At 43.8% G+C, this 12,662-nt stretch overlaps 1 protein-coding gene across 1 annotated transcript in view; it reads left to right on the top strand.

The window, feature by feature from the left end:
* Positions 1–12,662, top strand: part of NECAB2 (N-terminal EF-hand calcium binding protein 2) — an 85,903-nt gene that overhangs the window by 31,936 nt on the left and 41,305 nt on the right. The window contains exon 3 of the mRNA XM_074881556.1: positions 8,189–8,297. Coding sequence (XP_074737657.1) covers positions 8,189–8,297 — 109 coding nt within the window. The remainder of the gene's footprint in view (positions 1–8,188; positions 8,298–12,662) is intronic.

The following is a 12,662-nucleotide window of genomic DNA, read 5'->3' as shown; positions in this document are numbered from 1 at the left end:
GTCATTGCATGTTACATCCAAGAGTTCAAAAAAGAAAAGAAGGTGGGAAGTGTGGGGAGCTGAAAGCACATTAATGGAGAAGGAAAACGATTGGGATGACAGAGAAGGATGGAGCCGAGTAACAATGGAGAGAGAGCAAGGCAGATGGTTGAATACATGGAGAATCAAAGCCGTTGGGAGAGAGAGTTGGGCTTTTTGGGTCAGGAGGCTGCAAGCTCTGCACAGGAATCTGCTGCTTCACCATGGTGGCTTGTGCTTGTGTAACTCGCAGGGGAAATGGTTTGAACGGGCGAATAAATCAAAGGTAATAAAAAGCTATAGTTGTTCAAAGTCAGTCAGCCATTTAATAGTACCCAGTATAAAGGAGATAGGCTGAGGCCAACTAAGATGAAAAATAACTGAGAGGCAGTGGCAGTTGTATGTCTGGAGCTAAGCTGGGATGGCTGCAACAGCTCGGAAACAGAGATCTCTGTGACTGATGGGGAGAGCGAAGAAAGGGGGGAGAAGGTATGTCCCCAATCTCTTTATATTTATTTATTTATTGTATATAATATATTTATGGTATTTAGCCCAGAGGAGCCGTGAGGTCTCCTGTGTGCTACCGCACTGACCAGTAAATACCCTTGGTACATGTCCATCATCTGGGCTGCCTCCCCCCTGGCTCCCCTCTGTTGCCCAGGCTGGAGCCCAAAGGCAGGCATCAGGAGTTCAGGTATTGCCTCTTAATGTGAACTATTTATCACAAGGTTGCTTACTGCAAGCTACAGTTTCTTTTCCCGAATGTTTTCCCACTAGTCTTCCCTGAGCTAGACCAACATGTTCATGTACAAAGTGTCCCGGGAGCCAGATCACCTGCGTTTTTCATAGATTATTACAGAGCAGCAGCACGTGGAGGGGCTGACTCAGTATGTTCCTTGTGCTGCTACAGATGTGAAGCAAATGTATTGAAATTGGCTGTTGGCATTCATTTTCTTTTAAAATTGCAAGAGAAGAAATCTAATTAGCAAGACAAAAACTGAAACAGGCTGCCTCCTGTTTTCCATGGGAGGATGGTGGATTAAGAAAGCTTTGTGGGCTAATGGCAGCATCTGTCTGAATCCTCTTCTAAATGTTCAGGTAGGGTTTGTTGTAGCCTCTCTTAAGAAGCAATTGCATTGAACCTGGCCAGGCTGTTTGAACCCTGGGGAAGTCTGATCCCAGCATTTAATTTGTAAAGAACTGGGAATTTCTTTGGCAGGCATTCCAAAATAGCTGTGATAAAACATCCAAAGTCAATATATTGGGTAAGTGCAGAAAAAACCCCACATTTAAATCAGCTCATTACAGCAGGGTGAGGATTATTTGGGAAACTGAATAAAGTAGAGTCTTCACAAAAGACAGTGGGACAAAATGTGCTATATCACTCCTGCATGTCTCCCTGCCTACCGGCCTACATTTGATATCTATCTATAGCTGCTATTATAAAGAATTTCAAAATTACTTCTAATTCTAGGATGACAAAAGGCTTGATTTGATGATAAAAGCTGAGCATCTTGGGGAAAATTCAGGCATGTTAATGGACACTGCTGGATGCCCAGGCTGTTTCTGGTGAGAACGAGGTACAGGTTTCTGACTACAGTGGAAATCCCTGCTTTTCCCCAGGCCAGGTCCTAAAATGAAGATTGCCAGCCATCGTCTGCTTAGTACATGTCTACTCATCATCCTAGACAAGAACCAGGCTTTAAGTTATTTCTCAATGTCTTATGCTGACTGATGTGGTCATTTTGAAATGAAAGTCACTTTTCTCCCTTTTTTTCATGGAAATGAAAAGGTTAATCCTGGCACAAAAAGGAGCCTCAGTCTTGTATCACTGCCCGTAAAGGATTTTGAATATGCACCAGTTCCAGTTGTACCACAAAACTGCATCATCTGCTGCAGAGCAGAAAGAAAAAGACCAAAATTGACTTAATATTTTGTTTGATGAACTCCGTGCTTTGATACAGAGAGAAGTACCTTCAAATTACTGAAGGAGAGCTGATCTTTATTACTGGGGTAAATGGCTAGGGAGGGGTATTGGCTGACTTATTAAGAGATGCTCTTTCATTTGCTATGTGCAACTTAAGTCTCTATAATGCCTCATCTGAGCATAGGAAGGAAAGATGTCCCAGGAGGATAAAAAATCCCAAAGGTTTGTATTAACACATGGCAAAAAGAAAAAGGTGATGCTGAAAGCAGAGCTGCATGTGCCATTTGCCACTGGGCTGTGGTGCCTGTGCACAGCCTGCCCCAGAGCGAGGAGCTCATAGGAGCTGTGGTGGGGCACTGGCAGAAGATAGGAGACACCACCTCTAAATTCTGTCAGTGGCAAGAAGAAAATCATTTATCAAGTGTTTTCCAATGAGTCGAGTAAGCAAAACCCCAGCTCCTGAAGTTCAATCCGTGGCTTTGTCTGTATGGAAAACTGTGGCAGCTTCTGCACCAGGCTTTGCATTCCTGTGCCAGCATCAACCAGTTGGTCCCATCAGCAATCCCAGCTGGCATTAGGAAACGCACAGGAGTGTTTCAAACAGAGATTATCAGCTGTGCTGGAATCATCAATCTCTCTCTCAGGTTATCTGTGCAGATTGCTTGGTGTTGTACCAACCCTTGCGAAAACATCTGGTCTGGGCATTAGTTAACTTTCCAAAAGGTGATTTTGGAGTAATTCTGTAAATTCCTTTCACTAGAAAATTACTATAATTGTAGTAATTTCCTTTTAACGATATGTGTTACATCTCATTAGCAACGACTTTTGCAGGGGCTCTGTTCCAGTGGCAATGGCACCCGTCCTTGTAAGGAGCCACTGAAACGTGGGTTGTGCTTCTCATGCAGAGCTCCTGTGGCTTCACAGCTTCAGCCAAAGCTGGAGGTGAATCAGCAGGCCTGCTTCCAACTAAATCCAATTGCCCCCAAAGTAACACTGTGGTACTGGAGTCAAAGTGGGTGGCTTGCAGAGGAGCTGCAGATGACTTGGGGAGCGGAACGGGGGCTGCAGTAAACGCACCCCTTCTTCGGCTGGCAGAAAGGTTGTGCAGTGCCATGCAAGGTGTAGTCACAGCCCTTCGGTGGCACAGGGGACATGGCCCATAAGCTTCACTTGAGAGTGGCAGCTCAGCAAGCCTGATTTGGGACCCTCCAGCAGTCTCTCCAAAGCCACAGACTAAGATGTTGGAGGACATCAAGACACTCATCAGGACAGCATCTAGGTGAAAATAAATGGTCTAAAAAAAACCCACATTTCTTCTGAAAATGGCAGATGAAATGGCTTTCTTCAGGTTTAGAAGCCTATTTGCTTCATTATCCTTTCCCTTGTTCAGGATGACTTCCCCTTGCAGCTGATTCTCAGGGTGCAGTTCCCTACCTCTGGGTGTATCTGTGTTACAGCTGGAGCCACGGCACAGGGAAACAGAGCGATGAGCGATGGACTGCCTCCCCATCCTCATCGCTACAGAAATCCCAAAATGCATCCAGCTGCCTGAACATGGAGAACATCCAGCTTTCAAGGTGCATTTTTCAGCTTAAAAACTCTGTTAAAAGGGATATTTTGAGTTCTCACATTTAGTGTCCGATCTGCATCTTTCAGATCCATCACAGATCAGATCTGTGAACCTGAAGGTAGTTTTTCCTAACAGCCCAGGACTGAAAACTATATGCAGCTTCATTTAGATGGATAAAGCTGCTCCTGCTGACTTCTGAGGGGGCTGGATGAAGGGCCCAGGGTAGAAGCCAGTCTGTGTTCTTGCTGGCTCGTGTATCTGCACACACACACCCCCCCCAAGAAAGAAGAAAAAAATACAGTTGTCGCTTTTATTCACAGACCACAATAAAATCCAATTTGCTTACCCCTAGCTCTGTTGGTGCCTGCACACTAAACAGGGCTTAAAGCATTTTAAAACTCATAGTAATAAAAATAAGTAATGAAAAATATTCATAATATACCTAGAAAATATATGAGCAATCTCAACCTGATGTAATTGAAAATGGATTTAGCAAACTCAGGCTCGGAACGGTGACCTTATTTTGTAGATGCTTTAAGCTATTTGTATCGTTGAGTGAATTTTCAAAAACTCAGCCATCAGATTTCCTATATTTTGAACGATTTATGATCTTAGTTTGATTCCCCTGGTGGCGTAGTGGGTGAGAACAGCCTGATTGTGTGAGTTAGAAGGCATAAAAGCCGCCTCTAGACTCCTCAGATTTTCACAATGGCAAATGGAGCAATAATAAAATCCCAGTTGGATCTTTCTGATGTTCTCTGTTATATCCTTCTCTCTTCAGTTAGTTTTAACTTTGATAACTCTATTTGGCTGGTAATTTGCATTGGTCTTTGCCTGTGATTGAATTATTTTGAAAAGCTAGAGTAAAATGAAAATTGCTCTCTCAGGAAAAAAAATATGGCAGAATAACTGTGGCCTGATTATCTCTTTTCTCAGCTGATCAGCACCGATGTAGGTGATTTAGTTGGTGGTGTTTGTCCTTGCTGCCAGCTTAGGTGTTGACTTCGAGTACTGAGTTTAAAGCAGGGGCGGGGGTGAATAGGTGATAGAAGGTTGTCTGCTTTTAATGTGGTCATCCAGATGAAAGTCACAAAGACTTGTCTAGATCTTAAAACTGATGGAAGCTTTATTTTGTTTAGTGAGATTTGGTGTGGAATCTCAGTTTTTCTATTATCCTTCCTATCAAAAGTAGCTACCTAGGGCTGAAATGTCCCCAGATGAGCGCCTACAGGGCAGGGCATGGGTGAGGTTGAACCATACGATTGACGCTGCCACTCTAGTGTGACGCCTGCCAGTTCATTTGGACAATTTGTATCTCTCGTACCCAGGAGCTTTCAGCAAAAAACAGGTTTCTGGAAGTCTTATCCATTCTTTGGTGAGCACAGACACTTCTGCTTTCACAAAAAGCTTGCTTTTCTGTGACTTCCCTGATAAGGCTGCTCCTGGAGCATAGCGTCTCCATCAGCTCTTATCACAGCACATGCCGACAGGTGGACCTGGTGTCGGTAATGTTGTGGTCAATCATCCCTGCCCAGGATTTTCTACCTGTTTAATTTTAACTGCCAAATCCCAGCTCGGTCTGCTTCCTCTTATCGCTCAAGTTCCCTGAAGGCTTCCTTGCCTGCTGGGCTCCAGCAACCTGTGACTTTCAGGCTGTTTCACAATTACGCAGCTCAGGGATTATCTTGTTACTCTGGAAGGCTTTTGCTTTTTGTGTTTGCAGACAAGTATTTAAGCTTGTATTAAATAATTATCAGCTTTAAGCTGACGGTACTTTGTGGTGGTGTTTGTTGGGGAATGAAAGTCCTGAGCACTGTTTGTGAGTAAAATTTGTACTTTTGTTCAAATTCCTGCTAGGGACCTACAAGTTATGTGGGGTCTTCAAACAACAAAAATGAAATAAAATTCACTGTCACCTCCTCCTTCCTCTAGATCCTTTGCTCATCTTGTATTACTTTGGGCTGTTAAATACCAACAAAAATTCAGTGCATGTTGGTTTTCAGTGATCCGACCTGTCACAGTAGTTAGTACCTGCCTCCCTGTTCTCACCTGTTACTGGAGGCTGCAAGATAGGAGTTAGAGCAGTATTTTGGCACAGATTCTAAACACCAATGTTTCAGAGACTGCAACAAAAATGTGGTCTGGCACACATTACTCAAAAAAAAAAAAAATCAAGCACAAGTAAAATGAAGGAGACAAGTTGTAAGATATAAACTAGGTAAAGGAAAAAGATTTCTTTTTCCTTAAACTTAGAAATACCTTTATGCCTTTCAGAGGTGAGAAAACTGTAAATTCAGATTAAAGTACTCTCCTGAAAAAAAATCGCTTCATTTTACAGTTTTTCTTTTCCAGTAAGTTGATTTATGTGACTTTCCTGGGAATTTAATTCTGCCTGCCCTCTGTGTGGAAGGACAATTTTGAGGTGAACAAGCAGTGATTTAAGGATTTACAGGAAAAGTGTACCATATATAAAGAATTGTTTAGCCCTCATGGGATAGAAATGCTGTTATCCTTTTGATCCTGATGCTTGAAGACATATATTCATTGCCAGTCAGGATCCAAAGAAACCAAACTTTGATCTTGGCTAGGATACTGCATAAATAGGAGCATCGTGGGGGAAGCTTCTCATCCAGTTGTGCCATGCACAGGGGTGGAGATGAATGGTGTGGATGCTCTTGCTCTGGACATGGTCTTTTCATCTCCTTCAGCAAAAGAGTGTCACCACTGGGTTAGCCTCCAGGTGACACTGCTGGGATGCTTCAAGCAATAGGTACTTGTTGAAGTACAGATGCTTTAGTTTTCTGTAATTGGAAACAGGCAGCGAATCTGGGACCCATCCTCTAAGCTGTGAATTGGTATTCTGCACCCGTCCTGCTGCAAAGAGGTCATGTTTTGGGGAAGGAATGCAGAAAAACACTATAGGCAGCTGGGCACTCTCTATAGCCATCTGACAATGATACCCTTTTCACCCAGTGTTGCTGTAGATTTTGTTCTCCTGCTGTGTTCTTTTCGTAATTGCCAATTAAATAAGTATCTTGGACTCAATTTATCACTGGTCTAAATTTGTCTGTGTCAGCCAAGGGAAACTGGGGTAGCATTGCATTTGGCAATGCAGGTGTGTTTTAGGAGCAGCAGACCAATTTAGTTTGGGGAAAAAATATTGACGTGTATGTGGTAAGTTAGCTAATTTTGTCTTCTAGCATCATTTCCTGAAAGAGAAGCAACAGCGTTTATAATTGATTTGATTAAATAATAAATGATACATTCTCCTACTGCAAAGTAGGCAGCATTTCCAGTCTGTGGATCTTCTGTGGATATGAATGGAGAGAGTCTAAATAGTACATGACCTGGAGTAGTTATTCCCCACTAAGCACTGCTGCACACCAGAGCACAGTGTCAGCAGCTTGAAAAAAAAACTTGAAGTAATTAAAGTTTGTTCAAAGTTTCTTTTGTCTCTCTCCCATTGCTTTATTGCTGAACTTCAAAGGGGCTTTCTCCAGACCTCCTCACTTCCAGCTGTGGCTTTACAGATGTGCTGTACCTGTCCACAGCACAGCGAAAGGCTCCAGATTTAAAAGTTAAGTGTAAGCCTTTGTCACCTTATCAGCAAAAGTTCCAAAGGAGTCCTCCTTAATGTTTTTTCTTTCTTAGTCATTTCAGTAGGCTATAGTAAGACTAGTATTAAATTAATGCTGGGACCAGTATATAAAATAATATGCAAAGTATATGGCCAGATTTTCAAATCCAGATGTTGTTTATTGATCTCTGAGTTGAGACCAGACATGCTTTCCCCCAAGCACTGGCTATCTACAGGGCCTCTTCCTATAGCCAGAGATGAGGCTGCTAAAGTTCTTGTGCACTTTCATCCAGAGCTGGTATCAAAATAAATCTTTGAGTTTGAGCTTGGAGCTTGCTGCTGAAATTACTGCAAGCTCCTCTCCAGGTGCCCAGGAGAACATTATTAAACCTCTGTCTTGTGACTCCTTCGCGTGCTGGTAGGTTTGCCAAAAGGCATCCAGCAAGCTGCAGCCCGTATGGTCAGGCAGATGGATTCTGTGCGTCATCAGGTCCCTCTAGAAGTAAAGGCACAACATTAAGGTGACACAGCCCTTGTATGTTTAAACAGTTGACAACTGAAGCAAGATGTGTCTTGTTATGCTTGGTAGCTGCTATCTTGTGTTTCTGTGCAGAGCAGGGAAATGCACTGTTGGAGAAGATGCAGCTGGATGGAGATGGCAAAAGATACGTCTGGGTCTGTTGTTAATTCCAGCCCTGGGTCTTCTCCTATCTGTTAGGTGTCCCTTAATGAGCATCCTGCATCATTTGAACGTAGGGTAGACAAAACGCTCCATGATTTCTTAAATGTAATTCAGTTTGCAGCCTTTTCCTCTTTAGGCTTGAGTCATGCTTTGGGTTAATGGCCCAATTAGTTGCGAAGGGCCAGTGCATCCATAGACAGGAGCAATGAACCTTCACCTGGCTCCAGGGCTGACAGAGCTGCCAGGTCCCACCCTGTGGACAGTGAGCTCTGCATTGGTTGAGGGCCAGTTCTGCAGAAGCACTTTGAGGTAATTTTGGACTGAATCTTTAAATCTGAACATAACTCTTGATTGTCAGTTGTCGTGCCCCTTGCTTTGCCCATTCCCTAATGGCGGCTGTGTTGCTGTTTGCAGATGATGGGAAGCTGTCCCTAGAGGAGTTCCAGGCCTTTTTTTCTGATGGGACACTCAACGAAGAAGAACTTGAGAAGCTCTTTCATACCATTGACTCGGACAACACCAAGTAAGTTCCCCATGCCAACACCCCACTGTTTCCTGGAGCTGCTGGATCACAGAGTTAGTGTGCAGGGGCAGTGCTGCTCCAGAGAGCTAAGCACCACAGAAGCTTCAGGGGTGCAACTCACTTTGCAAAGTTTTGCAAAATCTCCATTTCTGCTTGGTTTGTGTCCTATCATGATGGCCACTATGACTTCTTTTGTCTTGGTGGTTTTTTCAGGCCATTTTCTTTAGTGCAACCTGATCCTTACGGCATCTGAAATGATGCTGAGTTTTACCCATGAGGGCGTTTAAATAGCTCTTTAGCTTTTCCACTTTATCTAAAAGCTTTGCTGTGCTATAAAAGGTAACAGTGTGAATCTCTGTAAACGTTATCCTATCTAGCTGTTTTACACACAACAAACTGGAATGATCTGTGGTCTTGTCTCTTTGTGATCTCTCTGCATCCCCTGCACTTAGTCCGTGCCTGCTTTGCTTCCCGTCCAAAATATCCCCTGGTGCAGTGATCACTCTAGCACTTAATAGAAACAAGCCCCCTTCTCTTCAAGTTGGAATTCAGCGGCACTGAAGCCAGCCCAAGCCCTGCAGCTGCTGTTGTAGGTGCTTTGCCTCTGCTCTGTTCCCAACAGCCTGCTGTGGCTGTACTTCTGTCTGCACAAAGCCTGGGCAAGGCAGCAAGGGGATGGATCCACGAGCAGCGCTGCAATGTCTGCATCGCAGCTGCAATAGCAGCAGGGAGAGAAGATGGCAGAGGAGAGATCTAGGCATGCTTTAGTTTAACATTACATCAAAGCTGAAACTAAATATGGCACCTGACTGGTCTTGCTGAGAATCAAGTTTTTGCAGGCTGCGCCAAGCTATCAAATTAAGGTGACAAACTCATTAGCTGCTCATGTTTCCTTCCCCTCTGCCTGCCTTTGCAGTGTCTCCCTCAGCATCCCCTCTGACTGCCTTTGCCTTTGGCAGGGTCTGAGGTGTTTGTGAGTCCCCTGACAAGTGTCTGGCACCAGCAGCATTCAGGATCAGCACCAAGCTGTGGGGTCTGTGAGGCCCTGGTAGGAGCCGTCCCTGCCAGCAGGTAGTGATGGTGCTGGGCACCAACACAAAGGACACAGCCCACTGGTGGGTTTTCTCCTTCCAAGAGGAACTCATCTTCAAAAGCCTGAGTAGTTCAAGTTGGCTGGAAATACAAACGAAAGCCAGCTTTGAGTCATATTCCAGTGTGACTCTTATTCCTCTAGAGAGAAAAAAAATCTGTCCAAAAAGCAGATGAAAACAGAATCCGATTTCAAATGACAAGTCTTGTAGTAAGTGCTTAAAAATATAAGTCTGGTTAATTCTAAAGCTTTCTGGCAACAGGTAGATTGTGTCTTGCCTGTGTGAGTGGTGCATGCTTTGCCACCCATCCAAAATATCCCCTGGAAAGCAGTGATTGTTCTAGAGTGTGCTGGCACCAAAGCAGAGGATGTAAAGCTCATCAGCCTGGTGCAGGGGCTGCTGCTGAAGACATTTCTGAAAGCAAAATAAATGTGAGGTTTCTCAAAATCCCGTCTTTCCAATGTGTCTACTTCCCGAAGTTTATTCCAAGACCAGAAATGCCAAAGACCAACTTGGTGTATACTATTTGCTGAGTAATTAATCAAAGGAACTTAAGTGGTCTTGTTACTAAAATTAGCTGGGAATGATCCATCCTTTCTAATGGTTCCTCTTCAATAGACATTAGATGCTGCCTTATGTTTTGTGGGTCTATTTACCAAGCTCCAGGCGATGTTCCCAGGTGGGCTCTCCTCTCTGTAGACACTGGGACTTGGGTACTCACCTGCATCTGTTCTGAAATAATTTATAGCGTTGTCTGAGCTTATCAACTTTCATCCGGCCTTTGAAAGGATGCAGGCAGCTGATGTGTATGGGGGTTAGTGTGTGGATGTTTCTTCTGGCCTTCTTGAAATAGGAAATTGGATTGCAGTCCATTTTTGCTGGGGGATTTTAGAAAATCTGCAGCTTGTTCCGAGCCTTAATAAGGGATGTCTTCTAAACCAGACAGAGTACCATTTCTAAATGTCATGCAACAGTGCTGCCAGCAAGCAGGGTCTCGCTGAGCAGCTCCTGAGTGTGGCAAGCCTTCCTACAATTCAGTTGTATTTTTCTTTGGCCAAGCTGGCTTGATCCAGTCATCAATACCCACTAGGGACTGATACTCGCACAGAGCAGCGTAGCATCTGCTGTTCTTGGCTGGAAGGAAAAGCAATGAGTTGGTCACTCTTCAAGTTCAATCCTTGCATGAAATTGGCACTTGCTTATTGTTTTGGAAAGCATAGACACCTGCAGCAAATTTAGCAAGTTGGGGGAAGAAAATATTCCTCATTTTTTTTTTATCTGCAAGAGCTCTCCGTGTCCAGAAAACCTATTTCAGAGCTGGGCTTCCTTCTGCAAAAGTGCTTTTCACTATGAAACAAGTAGTTTGCTTGACGGCAGTCTTGCATCTAGTACAGTCCTTCAAGTTGTGTGTGTGCTTTTCACCTTGCCCCACCTTTTGCTCTCCTCACAGTAAATCGGTGGGTCTGTGGGAGGTTGGGGAGGAAGGGTACTGCCTCCAGCCTCTGGCATGCCCAAGCACTAGGGTTGCAATTTGAGTGCTGCTGCCGAGCAAGAGGAGTAGAGCTTTCATTTTTCCATTTTACAGGGGAACGTAGGAACAACATTAACTTGTATCTTTCCAAAAGGCTGTTTGAATGACAATTATTTGCTATTTGATAGAAGTTTATGTATTTTTAAGCCTATATTTTGATAGTCAGTTTTATCTCTCTGTTTTTCTCATATTGCCCATCATGTTTGTTTAGTGTGCAAAACCAAGTTTGCTATTGAAATTACATTATAGCTAGAGTAGAAAATGAAGAAAATTATGTTCCTGCTGATTATTAGTAATTGCTGTTACCAGCCAAATTACAAAATGTTGATTCAATTTCCTGGAGTATTTTTAGGAGCAGGGAACTGCCTTACTGGAGTAGATAAAATGAATGTACTGGCTTCTCGACTTGCTTTCGTCAGGAAGACTGTGGAAAGGAGAAAAGTTGGGCAGAGGAGTGGGAAAGTGAGGTAGGTTACAGATGCAGGAGTAGCTGTGCTGCTGTGGGGAGTCAGTCATGACGTGCTGAGGCTGGAGGAGTGCGTGCTTCAGTCTTGGGCATCACAGTCCCCCAGTGAAACACCTCCTTGCCAGCAAGGTGCTGTTAGAAGGATGCTGAACTGAAATGAGATACCCCAAAATAGCCCAGGGGCATTAATGAGGCTCCTTCTTTCTTCTTGACTGCCTGGGAAGTATCTTTAGCAGGTTAATGATGTGGCAGGGTGGGCATGGGCTCCAAACACCTGCCCTGGGGTTTTATTACCAGGTATCTCCATAAAAGAACCTGCCATCCGTGGCAGGGTGCAAGCACTGTGCTGTGAGTCCCATCGTCACTGGTTATTTCATCTGACAGCAGGAACGTGCGAAATGTGTCATGTATTTCACTTGTTTTTTGGCAAAATTATATTCATAAACCTGCTGTTGCTTAAAAACGATGATCAAGTGGTGTTTTTCTCACCATTGCTCACACTGGCTGCCCTCCTTCCCTCCTCCCAGCTGAAGCAGGAGGCAAAAGCAAGGCGTTGCTAGGTGGTTTTTACTATTGGTTTTAGCTGCTATTTCAGGAGGTTTCAGCAGTGCTTTATGGGGAGCTGCCTGAAGATTAATGGGGAGGTAATGGTATGTTACTATTAATATCAAGGCTACTGGAATCACACAAATTATGTGTATGATATGTAGACACATGTATTTAAATATATATATATATTTGGTTTAGTGGCAGAACAGGGCTTTAGAAAACATTAGATTGATGTTCATCTGGGAAATGCTGTTATATTTCCAGAGTTATCTACACCTTTTCTTACTTTTTCTAATGATATGTAATAATTTTGAAAGGAAAAAGTCATTGCAGATGAAAGTCGAGCAAGTTTTAGGGTCACCAACGACCAGATGAAACCCTTTAAAATGGTACTGCGATACTGGATGAAACTTGCTTTGTCTGATCCACAGTTCCCATCTTCTTTCAGCTCCTTGGCCCAGCACTTCTACCCTCTCTGCATCCCCTTGGAAGGAAGGAGCACCTCTCAGTCCTTGTGAAAGCAGGGAGAGGTCAGGCATGGCTGTTGACAAAACAAATTTAGTCCTGGCAGGGGATTTTAAAAATTCCTTTTCTATCCTGTACATTTTTCATAGCTGCAGACGACAATCCTTTGGGGAGAGATCTGCTCACTGGAGCAAGACTTCTCCGATGAGCTGTACAGGTCCATTCACAAGGAGCCAAGAACATGGCATTAGCATTCTGCTGCT

The sequence above is a fragment of the Strix uralensis genome, chromosome 12, assembly GCF_047716275.1.
Source record: "Strix uralensis isolate ZFMK-TIS-50842 chromosome 12, bStrUra1, whole genome shotgun sequence".
In the NCBI taxonomy this organism is placed as follows: Eukaryota; Metazoa; Chordata; class Aves; order Strigiformes; family Strigidae; genus Strix; species Strix uralensis.
This window is presented reverse-complemented; position numbering and strand designations above follow the sequence as displayed.